Raw genomic sequence first — 22630 nt, forward strand, 5'->3', positions numbered from 1 at the left:
GCGCTTTTTGTGACCCACGGTTTTTTTTTCCTCAAGCTACAAGGACCGATTTTGGGATGTCGGCGGATGAGGCTCATTGATCTGTACATAGGAGGCGTGTACGCTGCATAGAAAATTATCCTCTTGACACCGGTTTCTCGGGGCTGTTCTTTTTGGGCAAGATCGATCGCAGAAGAAAGATGAGTGGTACGATTGCTTTGCCGCAATCCCTCGCCGGGTCGCTCGGAGTCTGTGGTCGATAAGAGCCATCTGTCGACTTTTACTCTATCATTTGTACTGCTCTCTGTAGCTCCGTTCGACTTGCTTGTCCAGCTGGTGGGAGCGCTGTAGCCTGAGAGACCATAGAACGAAACAAGATGTAAACGTAAACGGCATAGAACATGCACACACTGAAAATTATGAAAATATTCACGCACGACCTCCATACAAGATGATTGACCTCAAATAAATGAGTTAGGTAATTCAAGTGCTACTACCACTGTGTTCAACCAAAAGAGCTTAACAGCTATTCCGAGGACTCGAACTCTGCCGCAGCCACCCTACCTACCACTTCACCCTCACAGCAACCCTCTGCCCGAACCAACAACCAGAAAATCTGAAATGAAACCCCTCCCCTTTCCATTCCCCTTGAATATTGGCACAGACATTGTCCACATCCCACGAATAGCACGCCTCCTCACCCGACCCAACTACCTCCCACGATTCACGCGCCGCATCCTCTGCAACCAAGAACAACACGAATTCCACACGCGCTTCAGCGAAGTCCTCAAAGCGCGCGCCGCAAACCACCAACAGCCCCCACCCGTGCCAGCAGACATAACACGCTGGCTGGCGGGCCGCTTTGCGGCGAAGGAGGCGGCGCGGAAAGCGGCACCGTCTGGTGCGGCTTCGATTGGCTGGAAGGACGTCATGGTCCGGGTTCAGGAGGATGGGGGAAGGTTTGGCGAGGGTGTAAGTCGGAGACCTGAGATTGTCTACCTTGGAAATGCGCTGGATGGGAATGCGGGCGAGGGAAAGGTTGCGAAGTTATCGATCTCACATGATGGCGAGTATGTTGTTGCTACTGTGTTGGCTTCTGGATGAATTGTTGGGTCCATGAGGCTCTGGTTTGTTGATTGAATCTCATTGCACTTGTTGCAGTTGACCCAGCACCAGACGGCGAGCAGCTACTTGTCTGGTACGAATGCTGTGATGGCTTCAGTGGGGGACTACTGAGGAGCTACGGGGGACCCATCCTCTTCGAGGAAGAGTTAAGAGAAGTTCAAGGCTTTGACATGATCTGCCATCTGGCTCAATGCTTGCATTTGAGAGATACTGATCAAGGTACTTCTACAACTCGTGTTGGCAATGCGCTTCACTCAGGGACATCACCAATTGTCTGATACGCGTACCTCGAACGCTTGTAGTCGGCGGAACTTAGGTAGATGGCATATACCCTAAAAATCCGGAAGTAACATCTCAGGGTATATTGAACGAATCAATCATAAAAAAGAAGAAAAGATCCGAAGTCCACGGACCTGTATAAAACATCGACTATTTACAGTTGCTACTTGTTACCTGCGCTATAAGCGGCCCGGATATTCTTATCGCCCATCAACTTTCGACCTCGGTGACTCCCGGACGTACCTGACATATTCCATATTCTTCAGTATTCTTCAGTAGAAAACGTATGTGAGTGTGAAATCTTTATGCTGCGGGAAAAAAATTGTCGACCCCTATCTCTGTCTTGTAACAGCTTGGCCTTCACTTCGGATATTGTGCTAATCAGTCGCAGTAACACATCCATAAAACATGCCATTCTCGCATCACAGCCATTCGGGCCAATTCTGCCCTGGCCATGCCCAAAACTCCCTGGAGGATATCATCAAAACTGCCATCGACAAGAAGATGCAAGTCTTCTGCCTGACTGAACATATGCCCCGCCATAAAGAAGATTTCTACCCCGAGGAAGTGAGAGTGAGGACGATCCCATTGCAAGACCCTGAATTAACCAATCATCCAGATCGAATATGGCACTACAGAAGAAAGTCATGCAGCAAACGAAGCTGCTTACTGGGAGGAAGCAGTTTCTCTCCGCGAGAAATACGCCTCCCAGATCAAGATCATCATCGGCTTCGAGATTGACTGGATCCGACCCGCCTCCAAAGATTTGATCGAGCGCTCACTGTCACGGTTTCCTTTTGAATTCTTTATCGGCTCGGTTCACCATATGCACACCATTCCGATCGACTATGACCGGCCTATGTATGAGCAGGCCCGAGAGCAAGCCGGCGGAACAGATGAGCGGCTATTTGAGGACTATTTCGATGCACAGCTGGATATGCTGGAGAAACTCAAGCCGCCTGTTGTGGGTCATTTTGATTTGATTCGCCTGAAGAGTGATGACATGGAGCGGAGCTTTACTACCTGGCCTGGTGTCTGGAGTAAGATTTTGCGGAATTTGGATTTTATTGCCTCGTACGGCGGTATGCTGGAGCTCAACTCGGCTGCATTGCGCAAGGGAATGACTGAACCATATCCTAAAGCAGAGATTTGCAAGGTAAGAATGCAATCTTTCGTTGCGTATCCTGCGACTACTAACTTGATGGTTTATAGGAATTTGTGGCGCGTAAGGGTCGCTTCTGTTTATCTGATGACAGTCATGGAGTCGATCAGGTTGCTTTGAACTTCCGCCCTGTTCTTGAGTTCTTGGATCACGCTGGTATTTCAACGCTGCATTATCTACAATTGGGAGCGTCGGTGTCATCTCCTGCGCCCGATGCTCGGTTCCCTACAACACAAGTTGCGGAGGTTTCAGTGGAGGACGTGAGGAAGATGGCATTTTGGTCATAAGTCAATGATCTAGGCTGTGGATCGATGGGATTTTGCCTTTTTACATATATGATATCTCTACTGTCATACACCTAGGTCAACCTCCCCAGGCCAGTGAACGAATGACAATGTCTTAGTCTGATCTCCTATATATCAGCCCATTTACCTAGCACTCACAACTGGATCCCCCCGCTTTTTGCAAATCTTATCCCTATGCGTTGTAGTCCACGCCCTGTTGCTTTGGGGCTTTTTCTAGCCATTACCAGCTGCTCTTGGCAATTTCCTGTTTCCAAAGCAAAAGGGCCCATTTTTCCCGCTTCATAGCCCTCGTATTCTAACAGTTTATTATATATTCAATTAATAGATCATCAAAAGTAATATAAAACTATAGATGTGATAAAGCATAAGGCAGCAAGGCAGCAAGGCAACAAAACCGACATTACGTCGTGTCCCGGAAAAAAAGTGGATAATCTGCCCCTCCCGAGGTCCCGTTCCTGTTTGTTTCTCTTCAACTCTCATATTCATCTATCACATTCAAAATGGGCGTCGAAAAGAAGACTCTGGTCCCCGGCAACGGTGTTGACTTCCCTAAGAAGGGCGAGAACGTTGCCATTCACTACACCGGCTGCTTATATGATGCCGAGAAGCCTGACAACCACTTCATGGGCGCCCAGTAAGCCACTCGATGCAACCTCGATGTGATATCAGGCACTAATACATCCTCCAACAGATTCGACAGCTCTCACAAGCCCGGCCGTGGTCCTCTTGCCACCCCCATTGGTGTTGGTCGTCTCATCCGCGGTTCGTTTCCAATTATTCGAAGTCTAGTGTGAGATAAATAGTTTCATTCAGCTTGCTAACTTGATTTAGGCTGGGACGAGGGTGTTCCCCAGATGTCCCTCGGCGAGAAGGCCATCCTGACCATCAGCTCGTGAGTTGCTGTTTTGAACTTTGCGCTTTGACGCTGCTCGACCGAACTCTGCTAATATTCAATTCTCGACAGTGACTACGGCTATGGCGACCGGTACGTACCAACCAACCAAGCCCAATGCTGAACCAACATATTGTGTTTTCTGCGATATTTCGAATACCTCACCATTCCAACCTGTGCCTTTGATTTGGTTCTTTGTGTGAGATCTGTGCTAATATCAGATCGTTCTAGTGGCTTCCCCGGCTTGATCCCCGCCAACTCTAAGCTTGTCTTGTAAGTAACCAGATTCACTCTTACTATTCCATGCTATGAATCCATGAAGAACAAGTAAGCTAACTGTTCACAGCGAGGTCGAGCTCCTCAAGGTCGGCACCAGGAGCGTTTAAATCAATCGCTCTTCCCGACTTTCCGGCCAGTTTGAAGATACGTACATACCAAACGAGAACAGAATAAGCATTTGGATCATTCCTGGTCGCCCCGTACGGCCGACAGGCTACTTGGATAGCAAAATCAAAGCTCAGTCTCTTTGCAGTCCATTGATTTGACTCGTTACCCAACGAAGAATGTCATATGGACCAGCACATGTCTGCCATTGGTTTCCCTTGTCCCTCCACATACCGTAGACGCTAGCTTAACTTACCTCCTCCGCATCACCGCGCGATGCTATTGATATAATCAATCCCATCGGCACGGTAGGTGTCTGTCTCGATATAACTATCATGCCGAGGTAAGCGGAAAACAAAGTTCGTCGCGCGGGACGAATACTTGGGCCATTTGGCAACATCAGACACTAGAAAACAGTCAGCTTTCCGGCAGTAGGATCAAGCCCCACGCTTGTTCTACTGACCAGCGTGTCCATTGGGGTCCAAGTCCGCCACAAATGACATCCACATCCGCGCCGCCATTTGTCCCAGTTCCAAGCGCGCAGGGTCGACTCCGAGCGGTGTGATAGTCTGCACTGGGTTCGCAAAGACGAAAGGGATCTACATAGCCGGATCCAAGCGTCAGTTTGTCTTGCAGGCTAGAAACTTGGGTGGTATCCACTAGGCGGGTTACCACGTACCTCTGCAAAATGTTGCACTCCAATCGTTGTCGAGCTATTCAACGCCGCCACATCCCATCTGTATGAATATACATTGTCGTGCAACTTGGCCATATGTTGTGCCAACATGCGCCGTGGTCCTACCATGGTCAGATCCCCGGCTATAGATCCATAGCGCTTGTACATGAGCCCCAGCGAGGGCCAGGTGATATTACCCCAGCCATAGGGGCAACCGATGGCGGGGATGTTGGGGTAATAGGATAGCAGCTGGGTAGCTTGCGAACGGTTGAGGACCCAGCGCTTGGATGCTGACATGCTCGCTTAGGACGATGCATAACTAAGCATGGGGTGCAAGGGCACTTACTAGTCAATCCATTAATGCAGTCCTCATCGGTGTTTGTGCCTGTTGTCCCGAAACTGGTGCCTTCGTCGGTATTTGTCCCTATCAAGATAGGTACCCGGGCCAATTTTCCTTGTCTGTAGCTGATCTGAGGATACTGCGCTATGAATGAGCCATCGACAGTAGCAAACCATTCTAGACCCTCGTTCGCAATGCTATAAAACTTTACGTAGGGCAGTTCACGGAGACATTGTAGGGTGTTTGTGGAATTGATGCATCTGGGCATAGCATATCAGATTGTGCTTATAGAAACTTGTTCGGCCTAGACTTACCCAGCTCTCTCGACGATTCGGTTGTACATTGGCTGATGCCATTCAGTTCCATTGTATGGTGGGCCGACAGCGTTTCCAGAATCCATGATTGCTAGTTGTGCTTAGTTCGGTGTTGAAAGATAAATGGATAGATGGAACTATACCAGCTCTAAAAAGACCCTCATTATCGCCATTGTTGGTCACCAGATGGGCTCCGACACTATATGCACCACTGTTTATTCGAGAATAAGCACTTGTGATAAACGGAGAATGTATTTCCAGTGGCTCACGCTGACTCGCCCCAGATAGTGATTTTGCCAGGATCACCACCGAACGCATGAATATTCTTCTTCACCCAGCGCATAGCTGTACGCTGGTCGCGCAGCGCTAAATTCGTGTTTCCTTCGGCCTGAAATTGGTGTCAGTCTAGAGGATCTGCATCCAAGTCTGTATATAGTGCCCTTGCCCTACCCTTACTTCCTCGGAGTCAAGGAATCCAAATGCTGCCAGGCGGTAGTTGATAGAAACACCCATGACTGGCTTGCCGTTTAATGCGCTCTGTTCCACAATGTAGCTCATGTTATATCTGTAGACAATGTAGCGCAAGGTCAATGACTCCCGTCGAGCATCCTTCCCAGGTATGAATATTCATACCCAGCCATTTACTCCTCGACTAACATACCTCGGGTCTGCAGTAGCACCTTGTGCCCACCCACCACCAAAAATCCAGATCATAACTGGAAGCAACCCTTGATCCTCATCGGCATTAGGTCGGATTATATTCAAGTTCAAGCAGTCTTCATTCAAAGTGATCAGACCCTTGTTGACCAGGGTGACAGTGTCGGATCCATATGCAGGACAGTCATTACCATACTCTGTTGCATTGTAGTACACTGACTTGGAAGTAGTGCCGAGTCCTGCTATGGGTAGGTCATAAGTACCAGAATCACTATCCTTGGATGTGTAGGTACTCTTGATCTCGGCTGGTGTGAAACGGATTGGCTCGTCGGCATATTTGATGCCCAGGAAGATATCCTGATTGAACTCTGGAAGAGAGCGACCTACAAAGATGGTCTTTGAGCTTCTGTTGCTTGTTGAAAGGGTTGCTGTTGGAGGGTTTGATGTGGTGTCTGTTGACTTGGAGAGGGATTCGGCTATTGCCCCAGGGATTATAGAGAAAAACAAGATCAAAAGGAGCATCGAATTACTTGTCGTTGACCGCATCCTCTTAAGGTTCGAAGTTCGAGAGGAGCCCAACCGGGCTGAGGGTAACGGCAACCTCACTTTTATATAGTTCGTTCTCCCTCGCCTTTCACGGGAAATTGTATCACAATGAAAGCAACCCCACTATCAACAACTTGTCTATCGTTGGGGATCAGCTATGATTTTTGGTGCCCTGAGTGCTCATAGGTGGGAAAATAAAGGTGAAACTCCGGGCCAAGGGTGGAGAGCGACTGGTCTTTCCGTCAAGATTTGGTTGTACTTGCACAGTAGTCAACGGTAGTCAGGTATAATCAGTTTGCTATCAAAGAGCTAGATAAATACAAAAAGGAGACGCATATCAGTGCAGAGTGGTCTACTTGGAGACATTGTTCCAAATAGCGGAGGGTCGGGCTGAAAGCCTATGCATGAGATAGAACGAACCGTTGCAGTAGCAACAAAACTGTTGAAGATATTGTACATCCGAGGAAAAGAGGTGGCAGGAGGAATGTCTCAGTTCAGTTCAAAGCAAGACAACCCCATCATGCAACAGCTTGGCTATTTGATACATTGGGTGAATATGTAATCGAGTTAAGGAGCTGTATACAAATGACAAGATCGCGTCTAAGATGCATCCTGTCCTATACAAACTTCTCATGCAGAGGATTCCCCAATGCCAGATATTGTGACCTGGCATGAGAAAATAGCAACGCCAAAGGGAGAACAAAAGCATCTCGCTCAGGGAAAAGAAAATGGGCGAATAGAAGTGACGCAAAAATCGTGGGCTCCAAAGAACACACACACACACACGGAGACTCTTATTATGTACGTTTGGAAATACAAACACATTAATCATCCTTGACTCGATCGCCATAGGCGGATGAGCTGGAGCCTGCACCAAATCCAATCGCACGAGACCTGCTCGCTGCCACCACCGAAGGGCTATTGTATTGATTAGAAGAGGATGAGGATGAGACACCCTGTAGCTCAGACCTCCGCGATGCACTCTTGAGCGGGCTAGGGGAGTTCCGGCCATCCACTATCCCATCGTCCAGTTCAATTAAGTCGTCCATTCGCCACATATTGCGACCCCTGCTACTGCCCTGCTGGGTGGGTGGTCCTTGCTGCAGCTCGTTGATGCCGGCCTTAGCGCGCGTTGCTACCTTTCGAACCCATCCCTCAAAAGCTCCGCCAATGTTCTCGAGGCCAGTCGAGGCATGGGATGTGACAGTGGATAATGAATCAAAAGAAGCTTCCTGGGTATTATGCGGAGGTTGTGTTGGTGCGAGATTCGGCATGTGCTGTGCGAAGAATCGGGTAAACCCATCTAGCGCAGGCCCCGGGCCAGTTGAGGTGGGGTCAAGCGTTCCCACCCCAGTGCCAGACAGCTGGATACTACTGCGCTGGCGGCGATGCCGAGGACGAGCCGGGTGTGTCATTTTGGGTTTTGGCTGGCCGCCGTTCGGTCGAGTCCGTGGCAGTATTCCAAAGGATGAAGGTGGAGGTGGTGATCCGGTAGGAGACGGAGGAGTGATTGTTTCTCGGTAAGAATCGGGAGGTTCTGCATCCGAATAAGATATAGATTTTCGACGTGTACGTGGAAAGAATCCCAATGCTCTTCGAGGAACACGGCCAATTTGCACTGGTCCGGGAAACCCATCCATGTGCACCCATGACTCATGCTTCCAAGCATGATTTCCATCGACCCCAGACGCAGTTGTAGACGTATCCTGTTTAGTTGAAGAATCATCTGTAGAGGGAGCGGTGGGGGCGATCGAGCTGTCGCTGGGATCTTCGTCGTTGTTGCTCAAAAGATCCACAGGCTTTTTGGAAACAGGCCGGCCTTTCACGGAGCATGCATCGACTGGTAGGAGGACAGTGTTTCTGCTCTGAATGTTGTCGTTGGGCCAAAAACCGTTCGCCTTGCGAAACACTGCGGCCTGGCAGCCATATTTAATCGTCACGCCAGTGATAGTGTCTGTGGGTTGCACTTTGTGTATATAGGCCAAAGCGTCCTCATCATGCTCCGGCTGGAACGCTTGGTATGAAATGTCGCCAGAATCGCGTCTTTTGTGAGGGAGCGTACGGCTTGCAATCGGATCGCTATCAGCGAGGAGCAGCGCTTCCCTCTTCTTGGCCTGCACCAAAGCCTGTCGCTCTTCCTTTGTCCCAGTCCCAAACTGCGGAGCGGTGGGTGCTGATGGACCCCACGTGGACCTGGGGGTGCTCTTGATATATACGTCAGACCGAGATGGTTTCCTTCGCGCGTGTGTTTTGGACACATTATTCGGAGCGACTCGTCCAGCATCACTTCCCAGTACTGAAGATGCTAAGCTTTGAAGAGAGGACCATGAGGAGTCCAGAAAGTCCGCAGCACCTCCCGACGGCGAGGCCTTTGATGATCCACCCCAAGGAAATGATGTTGGCCCACTTCGAGTACCTCGGTTGATCGGTTCGGTCGCGCGTGACGGGTGCTTCATTGGAAGTGGTGACGCTCCACGGGATGACAATGGCGAGGGAGTCGCTCCGCGGGACCGAGTCGTTCCCCTGTCGCAAGGGGCAAGCGTCGTTGACAGCCCCGAGGAAAGGGGTTGGGGGCCATCCTGGTAGGAGTTTGTAACATTTGTGTCGTCTTCGTCGTCCATGAAGGAAACTAGGCGGCGAGGGCGCGATCGAACCGTGGAGGTTGAAGTTGTGCTTGCGCTGAGTGCGTTGGAGCTTGGGGAAGCATTGTCAATGCTATTTTGAGAACTCATTCCTGTGAATCCAGCAAATGGATCTAAGGATGCAAAATGAAAGCCCCCTTAGAAGTGTGTACCGCCAAGGCACCAGTTGCCATCAGAGTTGATCTAGGAGAGACCCATTCGTCATCCACCCCGAACTGGCATTCGTGGCCTTTTGATTGGAAACACTGGCAGGAAAGGTTTGATCATATATTCAGGTACTCCAAAATATAAGGTAGAGACTTCCAACACAAACCCTTTGGACGAAGGTATGGAAACCAAGAGAGTTGAGGGAGGATAGGCGATAGGAGGCCAAGGAGGCGTGACGATAACGACCCGCAGACCTTTGAACGTGGAGTACAGAGTAATTAAAGGCAAGGTTGTCCACAAGAATTACAATAAATATGAGGACTAAGAGACAGGAGTATTATATTTTTATTTTCTTTTTGTCTATGCAGACAGAGTGCAAGAAGACCGAATTCTCAAGCCATACTAATAAATTTATTCTCAGGTGACTTTGCCGCTCGGCAAAGTAGCAGTACTTGAGGTTGCTATGTGAAGGCCACCTATTCTGTGTACCCGGTACTTTGTCGGCCCCCGAGATATCTCCCTTCTCCACACATATATAAAATCACCATCGAATAGAATAGTTAAGAATGCGATTAGAGAGAAATTCGAGAGCAAGGTCTGCATTAGATTGTATCCGAACCATTGTACATATGTCATCAGAAATTCTATCAACAAGCCAGCCGTACTAGAACAAAAGATCCATAAGATCCAAAGACTAAATAGCCATTCACTAATCCAAAGGCCAGCATTTCCAGCAGATTACACCAAGTTGCCGCGCTGCGGGACAAGGAGAGAGTAAATATCAACCGGACGACTACAAGTGCCTCACATTTACTCTGGCGGCTCAGCCATCACAGAGTGTCGAGTCTCAGCTTCCGATGTGGCTTCAGATGCAGTACTCCAGTCCCCATCCTCCTTCTCGGAGACTTTGCTAGTTGGCGTGGATAATGGAGCAGGCTGAGGAATGACCTTGATACCACCAGCACGAGAGAAGAAATCTTCCGTCCGAAGACCGCGGACTTCTTGAGGATCCATCGCATCCATTTGAATCCCGCTGGCTTTTTTGGCTCGAATAAGCTCCCGCACAGGTACCATTGCTGCATCTCGACATGCTTCCTTGATATCGCTACCAGACATACCGGCCATAGTCTTGACCAGATAGTGCAAATCGAAATTATCACGATCAACTTTCGTGTCCTTGAGAATCAGGCTGAGGATGCGAAGGCGCTGGGCAATTGGAGGAAGGGTCACAGGGAACTTTTTGGGCATTCTTCGGAGAATCGCCTCATCAATATCTTGGATGCGGTTGGTCGCTCCTAGGACAACAATCCGTTGGGGCTCTCCCGTCGAATTCGCCGAGGTAAGGCCATCCCAATGAGTCATGAACTCTGCTTTCACCATACCACTTGCTTCATGCTCACCGCTTCGCCGGGTTCCAAGGACAGCATCAATCTCATCAATGAAGACGATGGCAGGTTGTAACTTACGCGCAAGCGAGAACACTGCATTAACCAATTTATTGGAGTCGCCATACCACTTCTCTGTCAAAGTTGAGATGTGCAGGTTGATGAAACATGCTCCACTCTCTGATGCTAGAGCTTTGGCAAGCATGGTCTTTCCGCAGCCAGGCGGACCGTATAGGAGGACCCCAGATGGTGCAGTCAACAAAGACGATGTGGAAGCGTAGAGGTGGGGCATCGTCAGTGGGTAAATGACCGATTCCTTCAATTCCTCAATGATTTCGTCAAGTCCCCCGATATCTTCAAATGACACCTGGATATCCTCTGGCGCAACAACATCCATCGCAATCGCTTGTTCATATTGGTTCAAGGTGAGCTCTTTCTTTCTTTGCCCCTTTTCCCGTTTACCACCCTTCCGTGGCGCTTCATCGTCTGAATCATTCACGCCTTCCAATCGACGTATGATGGCGGCAGACTTCTGTCGTTGTTCCTCCTTCTTCTGGCTCTCTGGGTCGAAATCAAGGCGTGATAGAAGGTAACGAATGAGGAAATATGCGGATGCAGACTATCTTAGGATTAGAGACCTTCAGTCCTGTTTGTAACAATAGATTTCTCACTGTGCCTGCAACCATCACCATTTCTTGGAAGAACTGCTGCCATCTTCGGCCACCGGCTGAAGCCATGGCGATAAAGGAATTATGAGATAGAGCGCAGTGGTGGTTCAAATTAGAACCACTAAATTAAAGCGACAATTGGATAAACAAAAGTAAATTAGAGTCCACTAGAAACAAAAATAAGACGAGTCGAAGATCGCTCGGCCTTGTGGCGCGGGACTCGGGGCGTCACATGTCATAAGGCGGAGAAGGCGGTGTTGGGGGTGTTGTTGTTGATGCGCGTCCCGCGAGTATGCAATAGTCGTCAAAGAATTGTACCTAGGCACACCTGCACAATGCCCAAACGGAAAGCTCCTCGTAAACTTTCTGGCTTACTAGGCTCAGACGACGAGGACATTATGCAAAGTGAAATGGTAGAAGAACAAGAAACTCACGAGCCTCCCGCCAAAAGACGAAGAGGCAGACCGCGTACCTCGAACGAGCATGTGACCGAAAACAAACCTACCAAACCTGCCACCCGAACAAGAAAGCAGCAAGCAGCTGTGGCTGTGGCTGAGCCAGAACCCCCTGCAGACAAAAAGCCCGCTCGCCGAGGACGACCCAGAGGAAGCAGTCGTGCAGCGCAAGATGCGGAAATGTCTGTCCAGGCAACTGAGGCGGAGGCTATAGTGCCCGAACAAGACGATGCAGACAACCAGGAGAATGAAGACCCGCATGTCTCAAATACAAAAAAACAGCCGCCCAAGAACACGAAGCCTGCCCCAATACGCGGTCGAGGACGACCCCGTGCAGTCAGTACACAGCTTCAGGCAGATGGTGAATTTGAGTTTACCCCAAGCGGCTCTCGACACGTTAGTGTTCAAGGAACTCACACAGAGCAAGGCGAGCCGACCCCTCTTATTCGTGCAGCGAGCCAAGGAAGAAACGAACCGGAGGTCGAAGACTCTCAGCAGACCGAGCAACCCACAGCAGAGCTCATAGATGAGACCATCATTCGCAAGGAACCAGCCTATAATCGTAAATCGATGTCCCCTGTGAAGAACGCTCGCTCTCGGTTATCCATGTTACGCAACTCACAGGATTCTTCTCGTAAACGCAAGCTTGGGGGCACCGAGTCTGATCAGGGCGGAGATCCAGAGCTGAGGCGCAGGCTAGGAGAATTGACCAAGAAGCACGATTCTTTGGAAAGCAAATACCGCAATCTACGGGAAATTGGGATTGTCGAAGCCAACACCAATATGGAGAAGCTGCGAAAGCAGACTGAGACTCTTACGAAAGGTATGATCTTCGATTGCCTTATAACCACTAGAGCGGATAAACTGATACATTCTCAGCATCGAATGAATTGGTTGCCTCGCTGAAGGCCGAAATTGATGCCCAGCGAAAGCTAGGACTACAGAGCCGTGGACTCCAGAAGCAACTCAAAGACCGTGATGACGAACTAGCTCGACTCAAATCTAGCGCCGATGAGGCACAAGCACAGCTTGCGTCTGCCCAGTCCGAGGTCAAAGCTTTACAGACCAAGCTCGCTGCGGCACGGAACACAGCTGCCATTCTCGAGGGGGCTGCGAAGGTCCCAGGCAGTGCCATCAAGGGCAGCGCCGCTAACCGTGCTAATGCAGTTGCCACCGCTGAAGCGGCGCAGGCTTCACAGCTCGCCCAATTAAAAGAAGACTTATATAGCGATTTAACAGGATTGATTGTTCGTGATGTCAAGAACAGAGAGTCAGATTACCTATACGATTGTATCCAGACTGGAATGAACGGAAGTAAGTTGCTCAATTTCCTAGTGTTTAAGGGCATCTTTCTAACACTCTTGCAGCTCTTCACTTTCATCTCGTCGTGCCAAAGGTCTCCGCTGATTACGACAACACTGAGTTCCAATACCTGCCTCACTTGGACTCTAACCGCGATCGCGACCTGGTCAACTTGCTACCAGACTTCTTGACTGTGGACATCACCTTCGTCCGCGGACAAGCAGCCAAGTTCTATACGCGCGTCATTGATGCTCTCACAAAGCGCCGGTCTCTTCCAGCGCAATAGCAATACTGATATTGAACATCGGTCATTGGTGTGTTTTTTTTTCCATCGGAATATTTTAATTCCTAGGGAGTTTATTCGAGGACTAAGAATTTCCTGTTTTTGTTTCGATGAGCCCAATTTCAGCATCAAGGTTGTTACATACTTGCGTTGTACTTAGTGGTAAATGTTTGCCAGTGGGATCATTGCTCAGTGAAACACACTACGTAGTGTGCCCTTTCAATCAAACATTTGTAACGTAGCTTTGGTTCTCATCAATATTGTCACCACATCCTATACGCCCGATAGTCTGTTGATACTGATATTTGAATTGAGGTTCCCCGGCAAGATACTATCTTCTTGCTATAATATCCACTCAAAGGAGGTATAAACCCCCAAACTAACTCTATAAGCGCACATCTCTATACATCACTATATCGGATAGATTCATCTCTATATCTTTTCTTTTTTTTTTCTGGCTTTGTTAAGATAGAGTAAGCTTCAACAGGGAAAAGAAGTAACAAAACACAACTATAACACATGTTGTAAATATAGAGTAAATAACACAAGGTCTATGATTGGCTCTCACCGCCAAGTTCCCCAATGCGTCTCAGAAGTTGACGGGTTGACGTGTTGTGACCTTCATATCTCCTTTTTTTTGTAAATTTCCAACCTTCGTGGCAGTGGACCACTTCCACTCTTTTGAACCCTTGAGTATCTAGGCATAGATCATGGCGCGTCTAGGCCGCGTGGGGTTTCTCGCCCTCGCAGTGATCTTTCACTTGATCTATACATACTCAATCTTTGACATCTACTTTGTCAGTCCAATCGTTAGTGGCATGCGATCATATGGTGTCGAGCGGTCATCTAATGCCCCGGCACCTGCCAAACGTCTCGTCCTCTTTGTCGCCGACGGTCTACGGGCCGACAAGGCCTTCCAAGCTTTCCCTGACCCGTCCCCCAACGCCGATCCAGAAAACAACGAATTGATTCGCCTGTCTCCCTTTATTCGCTCGCAAGTCCTCTCCCACGGAACGTTTGGCGTCTCACACACCCGAGTCCCCACCGAATCACGGCCAGGCCATGTTGCGCTTATCGCAGGTCTCTATGAGGATGTATCCTCCGTTACCACAGGATGGAAGATGAACCCGGTGAATTTCGACAGTGTTTTCAACCAGAGCCGACACACTTGGAGCTGGGGCAGCCCTGATATCTTACCAATGTTTAAGGAGGGCGCCGTACCGGGCAAAGTCGATGCGGAAATGTATAGTGAAGAAGCGGAGGACTTCACCGTCGATGCGACCCATCTAGACACTTGGGTCTTCTCCAAAGTCCATGACCTCTTCGAATCGGCAAAGACCGACCCGAACTTGGACCGAAAACTGCGGGACGACAAATTGGTGTTCTTCCTCCATCTGCTTGGACTGGATACCACTGGCCACTCTTTCAGGCCCTACTCGAATGAATACCTACACAACATCAAGATAGTGGATCAAGGAGTCCAGGCCGTCACAGAGTTGGTGGAAGATTTCTACGGAGATGGCAAAACGGCATTCGTGTTCACCGCAGACCATGGCATGAGTGACACGGGCAGCCATGGTGATGGTCATCCGGACAACACGCGGACACCGTTGGTTGTCTGGGGATCTGGTGTCGCGCGTCCAGAGCTCTCCACTGAGGGGATTGCTGCGGGTCATGAAGACGGTTTCTCGGCGGATTGGGGATTCGACCAAGTCCGTCGACACGATGTAGCACAGGCTGATGTTGCCGCGCTCATGGCCTACCTAGTCGGCCTTGACTTCCCCGTCAACTCTGTTGGTCAATTGCCGCTGGACTACCTCAATGCTAGCCCGAAGGAAAAGGCCCTGGCTGCTCTCGCCAATACGCAGGGTGTTTTAGAGATGTACCGCGTCAAAGAAGAACAAAAGAGAGACGCAGTGATTCGGTATGTGCCCTATGAGCCACTATCGGGCTATCACGAGAACTCCGTTGAAGGCAGACTGGCAAAAATTGAGGCACTCATCTCTAGTGGTGACCATGAGGAGGCTATTGTGGTATGTGCCGAGCTTCTTCGCGTTGCTCTGGAAGGCCTGCGCTATCTACAAACCTATGACTGGCTATTCTTGCGGACCATTGTCTCCGTTGGATACTTGGGTTGGATCGCGTATGCGCTGACTACGGTTATTGATCTGCACGTCTTGCATGGAACATCGGACTCTCACCGGACGACCGCGAGTATCTCATTCTTCTCATCGATCCTAGTCGCCTTGTTCTCGGTGTTCCTTTACCAGGGCTCATCCTGGCGCTACTATTTCTATGCCTTCTTCCCGGTTTACTTCTGGGAGGAGGTTTTTGCCCGCCGTAAGGCTCTCGTTGCCGGTCGTCAGATTGTCTTGGGTCATGTGTGCTCCTTTACTGGATACCTCAAGTTCGGACTCCAGCTACTAGCATTCCTCGGTGTGATGGAGGCAATGGTTCAATCATATTTCCATCGCGAAATATTTACCGTCTGCTTTGCTTTGGGTGCGTTGTGGCCTGTTATTCATGGCTTTGGCTTCATTCGCAGCCATGCGGCATTGTCTGCGACTTGGGCTCTCGCTTGCGGTTTGATGAGTTCGTTCACTCTTCTGCCAGTAATCAAGGTTGAAAACCTTGATACAATGTAAGCTCCCTTTCTACTGCAATGGCTTTTACATGGCTAATTTATCTTAACAGCACATATGGCGGCTTGCTCATGTTCCTTACTGGCATTTTGTACTTGCTGTTTGAGGATGCTATCATCGGACATCGCGACCCGGAATCTAAAGAATCGAATGCTATTGGTCGTGTGGGCTCACGCATCATCATGGGAATTCAGCTCGGCATGGTTCTGCTTGCTGTCATCGTCACTAGGTCATCTGTACTCTCTCTCCAGGCTCGCCAAGGCCTGCCGTTTGGAAATATCGTGGTTGGATGGGTCGTCCTAGGTAAGTTTACACGGCAGCTTGTCCTCGGACCACGGAAATGTGTTTTTATTGAGAAATGCTAACCAACTTTCAGTGGCCTCCCTAACGCTTCCATTCTTCCACCGTCTGTATCCGAATAGTCATTATCTGCACCGGCTCATGATCATCTTCTTGACCTTCTCGCCAACTTTTATCATTCTCACAATATCATGGGAAGGCCTGTTTTACTTCGTATTCTGCATGACCATTGTGACATGGGTTCGTCTGGAACATGCCGTTTACGTGCACACAGCAGACGCCTTGAAGAAACCTAAGAATCCTGGCATGACGACCATTGACGGTGAAACTTATTACTACCGTGCCCTTACTCTCTCCGACGTCCGCGTGGCACTCTTCTTCTTTTTCCTGCTGCAATCAGCTTTCTTCAGCACCGGCAATGTGGCTTCGATCTCGACCTTCTCCCTCGACAGCGTCCGCCGCCTTATCCCCGTCTTCGATCCTTTCGCCCAAGGCGCACTCCTGATTCTTCAAATCCTCATCCCCTTTGCCATCATCAGTGCCAATCTAGGTATCCTTAACCGTCGCCTGGAGGTACCCCCCAGCGCGCTCTTCATGGTTGTCATGGCCATCTCGGACATCATGACCCTCAACTTCTTCTTCATGGTGCGCGATGAGGGCTCGTGGCTTGATATTGGAATGACTATTAGTCATTTCTGTATTGCCAGTGCCCTTTGTACCTTTGTGGCGGGTCTAGAGTTCCTCAGCGAGCAATTTGTCAGCGGTGTGGACTTCACCCCCACGGGGACAGCCGTTGGGGCGGTGGTCCAGACTATTGAGGAAGCCACCAAGTGTGGCCACGAGGACCGCAGGGAGCCGAAGAAAGCCCAATCCAATGGGGCCAAACAGCCTAAATCCAAGGGCAAGGGTAAGGGTAAGGGTAAATCAGGAAAGAGTGGGTGGTCATAATTGGAACATGAGACTATACACATACACCCTCCACATCACTTGGTTATATTCATATTTTCCATGTATTTTATTTCCAAAAAAAAAAAAAAAAAAAGAACAGATCAAGCCTTGATAATATATGATAATACACCAATCCCTGCAATTCTATCCGGGGGCATCCGGCCTAAAAGTGAAACCAGGAGAAAATACGGAGTATCAAAACGAGGTCGAAGCTCAAAAAAAGTTGCCGAGGCATCACAAGCTCTAAAGAATGAGATTTCCCCAACTTGACCATCCCCGTCTTTTTCTTTTCTCCACAATTTCATTTGACTTCTCAAAGGAGATCGTATCGACCTGGTACTCTGTAGTGTCCTAAAAAAAATCTGAAACAAAGCACCAAATTTACTCTACACAAGTCTATAGTAGAGAAGATATATATAACATATACTCAAGGTCCAGTCACACTGCATATACATGCGCATATCCAATCAATCTGGTTGAATATCAAGTTAAACTAGTCTACCGTCCAAGCCCATCTATACCCTCCACACCGTCGCATCTTAGACTCTGTCATCCTACCCATTGGCGTAGAGCCAATGCAGGTTGTTCGAACCTGGGACCAAAGACCCAAGCCCTCAATATTCCCAGATGTCTGAATGGAGGCTGAATTGGTATTTCCACGCCTAGTCAGGGACGATTTAGCGTGACGAAAGGATTGGCAATGACACAGTATATCCCTCGAATAGATTCCCACCAAGCATTCCAATTAGGTGGGGAGTACCTTTTGTCGATCTCTCCATATTTCTGTGTCTGTGTTTCGGTGGCTTTTTACACCCTTAGCGCTTAGGTGCTCCAATATGGGCTGTTGATGTTTACTAGGGTTCTTAGGGTTACCTTTTACCCCTTTTTTTCCCCCAAAAAAAAGGGAAACAGAAGGAAATACTATAGAGAATATGGCTATTACAGTAGATTATTACAATATGAATATGTTTACACCCCAATCTATACAAGATATCATCAAATCCCAAATGTGCATAAAATACTCCGTAAATGCTGACCAAAGAACAACTCCACTAGGGAACTTGATATTGCCACAACCCAACTTCACCTTCGATATTCCTCTCTCTCTCTCTCTCTCCCCCTCCCCCCGGTACTTTTTTTGTTTTCTTTTCATTTTCTGGTGATCGCGTGGCGTCTTTGCTGTGTTCGAGAAATCCCTTTATCTTACCCTTGATACTCCATACTCCGTACCCCATACCCCAGCCTCAAAACACCTCTTTTCTTATATATATACCATATTGCTTCCCCCCCGCATCCTTTCTCCGACCCAAGTCTACCATTCCTGAATGGGGAGACTGTGTGGCCATGAGTACTGAATTTCACACCGACCAGCTATCGGACAACAATCCCAGTCCAGCTCCGAGCAACGCAGGCTCGACGGGGACTTCGGGCATCACAGTGCGCAATGGTCCACAAGGCCAACCGCTGAGTTTCAGAAGGTAAGCCAGTTCTTTCTACCTTGGTCTTTGATATTGGCGACATGGTGATTTGGTCGGATTGTGGGGGGAGTGTGCGGGCGCAAAGATGAGAGACAGGGGGTTTTCGGTTTTTCGCATTTGTACCTGAAGGGAAAACTCTTCCAGTTAAGCATTCATATACGCTTGCTAATCCTTTCTATCTAATCTTAGACAGCGTGCATCACGCGCCTGCGAGGTACGTCTAGATTTTTAGGACGCGACTCTGGGGCCGAGGTTCTCACGCACCTCGGCTCAGTTCCTTATCGCGATACATTTCTCTCCCCTTTGGTCCCGGTTTTGGAAGAAAAAAAAAAGAATTGTGGCTGATATCTCTTATTTGACTCAATTTTAGACATGTCATGCTCGCAAGGTGAGTTAAGTCTCGGTCACGCCTTTCTTTCTTTTTTTTCCCCCTTTCCAACCCTCTAACCTGTTCCCGTCGCCTAGGTTCGATGTGACGCAGCCAGTCTCGGGGTGCCTTGCACCAATTGTGTTGCTTTCTCAATCGAATGCAAGATCCCGTCACCGAAACGAAAGAAGAACAATCAGAACAAGAGCAAGGAAGATTCTCAGTATGACGATAGTCCACCGCGAACTGCCTCCTCAATCGTCGATGCTGCTGTTGCTCACTTCCGACCCACAAGCACCGAGGAGCCGGCCGGTTCGGTATCTGGCTCTATCTCTGCATCTAGGGAGAAGGAAAAAAGTTCAGAATCGGATGAAAAGAGCGACGCCTTTGGATACCAGAACAACCGCATGGGCGTCGATGGCATGCCTAATACCTCCCTCTCCGACGCCGAGGCGGCCCAACAAGCTTCGACCGATAACGCCTATGCCCAATTCATGAAGCCCAAGTTTGCTCGGGCTCCAATAAAAGAGGCGGGCCGGGTGGCATACTTGGGCGAGTCTTCGAATCTGTCTCTATTGGTACAAGATCGCCACGGGACAACGGATGTCGTGCACTATCCGCTCCCACCGAATATCAGAGGGTCCCGCGCCCGGTTGACGGACCTGGATAACTTGGAAATTGACATCCTGCATCAGCGGGGCGCATTCTTACTCCCGCCCAAACCGCTGTGTGATGAGTTGGTCGACGCCTACTTCAAATGGGTGGCGCCCGTTGTGCCGATTATCAACAAGAGTCGCTTCATGCGCCACTACCGTGACCCCAAAAACCCGCCCTCCTTGTTACTGCTACAGGCGATTCTGCTGGCAGGATCGAGAGTCTGCACTAACCAACAGCTTATGGATGCGAATGGCTCGACAACCCCTGCGGCCATGACTTTCTATAAGCGTGCTAAGGCGCTGTATGATGCTAACTACGAGGATGACCGGGTCACTATTGTGCAGGCATTGGTGCTTTTGGGCTGGTATTGGGAGGGACCAGAAGGTGAGTACTCAATCTATACTAGTCTATCTTAATTCTCTTCTAACTAGTTACAGACGTCACCAAGAATGTCTTCTACTGGACACGGACCGCTATGGTGGTAGCTCAGGGCTCTGGAATGCACCGCAGCGTCGAAATGTCCCAGCTTAACAAACCCGACAAAAGACTTTGGAAAAGAATCTGGTGGACCCTTTTTACGCGAGATCGCTCTGTCGCTGTCGCACTGGGACGACCGATTGGAATCAATACAGATGACTCGGATGTTGAGATGGTGACCGAGGACGATTTCATCGAGGATGAGCTCGACATTGTCGCCGAATACCCATCAGATCCTGTTCACGTCCAATTCTTCCTGCAGTATGTCAAATTGTGTGAGATCATGGGATTGGTTCTGTCGCAGCAGTACTCTGTGGCTTCAAAATCACGGCGTATGAATGCAATGGATCTCACCCACTCAGATATGGCGCTCGCCGATTGGCTGCAAAACTGCCCTAAAGAAGTATGCTGGCAACGCTCCAGGCATCATTTTTGGGCGGCTCTTTTGCACTCTAACTACTACACTACGCTCTGTCTTCTTCACAGGGCTCATATGCCGCCTGCCTCATCCGCGCCCAATAACTACAGGGTTGAAGAAATGGCTTATCCATCGCGAACAATTGCCTTCCAAGCTGCTGGCATGATTACCTCTATCGTTGAGAACCTGCAAGCACATGGGGAGATCCGATACACGCCGGCCTTCATCGTCTACAGTCTATTTTCAGCCTTGATTATGCATGTGTACCAAATGCGTTCCTCGGTTCCTTCGATCGTGGCTACCTGCCAGGAAAGAATCAACGTTTGCATGCTAGCTCTCAAGGATGTATCAAAGGTCTGGCTAGTAGCCAAGATGGTGAACACCTTGTTCGAGTCTATCCTCGGAAACAAGGTGTTGGAAGAACGACTCCAGAAGGCTGCAGGCCGGAGACATCAGCGCACACGGCACGGAGAATCATCTTCCAAGAGGCACGACCCGCCGAAACGCAAATTTGACGATATGGACATCGGCATGCCAAATGGCGGGCCTACACCCCCCGTGTCATACGAGCGTTCCCGGCCCCAGACACCCGCTGTCACCCCTTCTCGGGAATTGCACCAACCCCCTCCCGGCGGTCAACAATCACCAAACAACCATCGTGCTCCTCACGATCCAATGACCGGCACGGGTAATTCCCGAGCCAATACCAGGCCCACAACCCCATTCAACGGCCAATTCTCTCTACCCGCCACACCCCCCGATTTCTTCCTAGTAACCCGCACCTCGCCCAACCTCTCTCCCTCCCTCTGGGAGAACTTCCAGCCAGACCAACTCTTCCCAGACGGTACCGCCTTCTTCCCGGAATTGACATCGCCGCCCCAGCCTGCTGCAGTGGACCCATCACTCCAGATCCCATCTCAAATGCCCTCGGGCATGACCCCGCGCCCTAATCCTATGATGAACAACCAGCCGCAGCCCGTCTCGGGCCGTAGCATGTCTGTCTCCCATGGAAGTCCACCGGTAGTGTCAGGGCTACCGGGCGCGATGGGAATGCATCCCAACCCGCCGCAGCAGATTTTCGGCATGGAAGGCCAGCATCAACAAGCCTGGCCGCCCATGCACGGTCTTGACGGCACTATGAGTGGAGCCGCAATGGATACTGCTAGCCAGGACAATGATACCTGGAGTAGTAGTTCCCGTAGCGGGCCGACTGCACCAACAACGCTGAATGTCGAGGACTGGTATGTTTCCCACACGGCCTTGTCCTTGTATGATTTGAATATCATCTTGCTAACACGCAACAGGTTCCAATTCTTCGGTATCAACGGCGGTTTTGGCGATCTGGCTGCATAAACAATCACGATCTGGACTAGTTACGCTTCATGTTTATGTTGTTACGCTTTGCCTGTCGAGAATGGACTTGAGGGGTTTGGAGTACAAAGTACGCCTACAAAGTACACCCAGGGTTCCCTTTGCAGATTATAATCTACTTGTTGTGTTGGTATATACTTTCATTATTTCGAGCTTTTCTTGTTCCGGTTCTCAAAACGGATTGCTTTCGGGGCGAGGTGGGTGTGGCGGCGTTTGGTGTGGGATCGTCTGTTCTATCTTAGGAGATGATCTGGTTTATGAATATCCTTGAAGGTGGTAATATTCTGATTGTGTCTTCTGTTATCTCTGATTTGGGTAATGTTGGGAAAACTTCATGGACTGGCATCCAGAGGGAGTTGGGATGGGAGTATATACAAATTCCAATGTCTTCACATATCCACTCCGTATTTTATTCTGATTTCTCCAGGCAG

At 49.5% G+C, this 22630-nt stretch overlaps 9 protein-coding genes across 9 annotated transcripts; 6 read left to right on the top strand and 3 right to left on the bottom strand.

Annotated features, from left to right (window-relative positions):
• Nucleotides 1-600: 600 nt before the first annotated feature.
• N7500_003379 (holo-ACP synthase) lies at nucleotides 601-1083 on the top strand (the record flags this gene model as incomplete). The annotated part of the gene is made up of 1 exon (XM_056674525.1): nucleotides 601-1083. The coding sequence occupies one exon, from the start codon at nucleotides 601-603 to the stop codon at nucleotides 1081-1083; it is 483 nt and encodes a 160-aa protein (XP_056535050.1).
• A 708-nt stretch (nucleotides 1084-1791) lies between these two features.
• Nucleotides 1792-2832, top strand: N7500_003380 (histidinol-phosphatase; the record flags this gene model as incomplete). Its single annotated transcript, XM_056674526.1, has 3 exons — nucleotides 1792-1950; nucleotides 2003-2539; nucleotides 2596-2832. The coding sequence occupies 3 exons, from the start codon at nucleotides 1792-1794 to the stop codon at nucleotides 2830-2832; spliced, it is 933 nt and encodes a 310-aa protein (XP_056535051.1).
• A 518-nt stretch (nucleotides 2833-3350) lies between these two features.
• Nucleotides 3351-4128, top strand: N7500_003381 (FKBP-type peptidyl-prolyl cis-trans isomerase; the record flags this gene model as incomplete). The annotated part of the gene is made up of 6 exons (XM_056674527.1): nucleotides 3351-3484; nucleotides 3542-3612; nucleotides 3682-3742; nucleotides 3815-3835; nucleotides 3974-4015; nucleotides 4089-4128. The coding sequence occupies 6 exons, from the start codon at nucleotides 3351-3353 to the stop codon at nucleotides 4126-4128; spliced, it is 369 nt and encodes a 122-aa protein (XP_056535052.1).
• A 264-nt stretch (nucleotides 4129-4392) lies between these two features.
• Nucleotides 4393-6659, bottom strand: N7500_003382 (putative triacylglycerol lipase (LipA); the record flags this gene model as incomplete). Its single annotated transcript, XM_056674528.1, has 9 exons — nucleotides 4393-4532; nucleotides 4590-4725; nucleotides 4806-5092; nucleotides 5149-5402; nucleotides 5457-5547; nucleotides 5600-5667; nucleotides 5726-5844; nucleotides 5907-6021; nucleotides 6118-6659. 9 exons carry the CDS (start codon nucleotides 6657-6659, stop codon nucleotides 4393-4395), a joined length of 1752 nt encoding a protein of 583 aa, XP_056535053.1.
• An 824-nt stretch (nucleotides 6660-7483) lies between these two features.
• Nucleotides 7484-9391, bottom strand: N7500_003383 (putative LysM domain protein; the record flags this gene model as incomplete). The annotated part of the gene is made up of 1 exon (XM_056674529.1): nucleotides 7484-9391. The coding sequence occupies one exon, from the start codon at nucleotides 9389-9391 to the stop codon at nucleotides 7484-7486; it is 1908 nt and encodes a 635-aa protein (XP_056535054.1).
• Nucleotides 9392-10258: 867 nt separating this feature from the next.
• Nucleotides 10259-11570, bottom strand: N7500_003384 (protein-degrading AAA family ATPase MSP1; the record flags this gene model as incomplete). Its single annotated transcript, XM_056674530.1, has 2 exons — nucleotides 10259-11452; nucleotides 11505-11570. The coding sequence occupies 2 exons, from the start codon at nucleotides 11568-11570 to the stop codon at nucleotides 10259-10261; spliced, it is 1260 nt and encodes a 419-aa protein (XP_056535055.1).
• A 266-nt stretch (nucleotides 11571-11836) lies between these two features.
• On the top strand, nucleotides 11837-13544 carry N7500_003385 (putative chromosome segregation protein (Pcs1); the record flags this gene model as incomplete). Its single annotated transcript, XM_056674531.1, has 3 exons — nucleotides 11837-12779; nucleotides 12836-13270; nucleotides 13324-13544. The coding sequence occupies 3 exons, from the start codon at nucleotides 11837-11839 to the stop codon at nucleotides 13542-13544; spliced, it is 1599 nt and encodes a 532-aa protein (XP_056535056.1).
• A 707-nt stretch (nucleotides 13545-14251) lies between these two features.
• N7500_003386 (mannose-ethanolamine phosphotransferase MCD4) lies at nucleotides 14252-17431 on the top strand (the record flags this gene model as incomplete). The annotated part of the gene is made up of 3 exons (XM_056674532.1): nucleotides 14252-16182; nucleotides 16236-16486; nucleotides 16560-17431. 3 exons carry the CDS (start codon nucleotides 14252-14254, stop codon nucleotides 17429-17431), a joined length of 3054 nt encoding a protein of 1017 aa, XP_056535057.1.
• Nucleotides 17432-18775: 1344 nt separating this feature from the next.
• On the top strand, nucleotides 18776-22181 carry farA (CeGAL family transcription factor; the record flags this gene model as incomplete). Its single annotated transcript, XM_056674533.1, has 6 exons — nucleotides 18776-18909; nucleotides 19099-19123; nucleotides 19280-19297; nucleotides 19375-20317; nucleotides 20371-22069; nucleotides 22133-22181. The coding sequence occupies 6 exons, from the start codon at nucleotides 18776-18778 to the stop codon at nucleotides 22179-22181; spliced, it is 2868 nt and encodes a 955-aa protein (XP_056535058.1).
• Between the last annotated feature and the right edge of the window lie 449 nt (nucleotides 22182-22630).

Source organism: Penicillium coprophilum, assembly GCF_028826855.1.
Source record: "Penicillium coprophilum strain IBT 35676 chromosome Unknown utg000002l_segment0_segment1, whole genome shotgun sequence".
Taxonomy (NCBI): domain Eukaryota; kingdom Fungi; phylum Ascomycota; class Eurotiomycetes; order Eurotiales; family Aspergillaceae; genus Penicillium; species Penicillium coprophilum.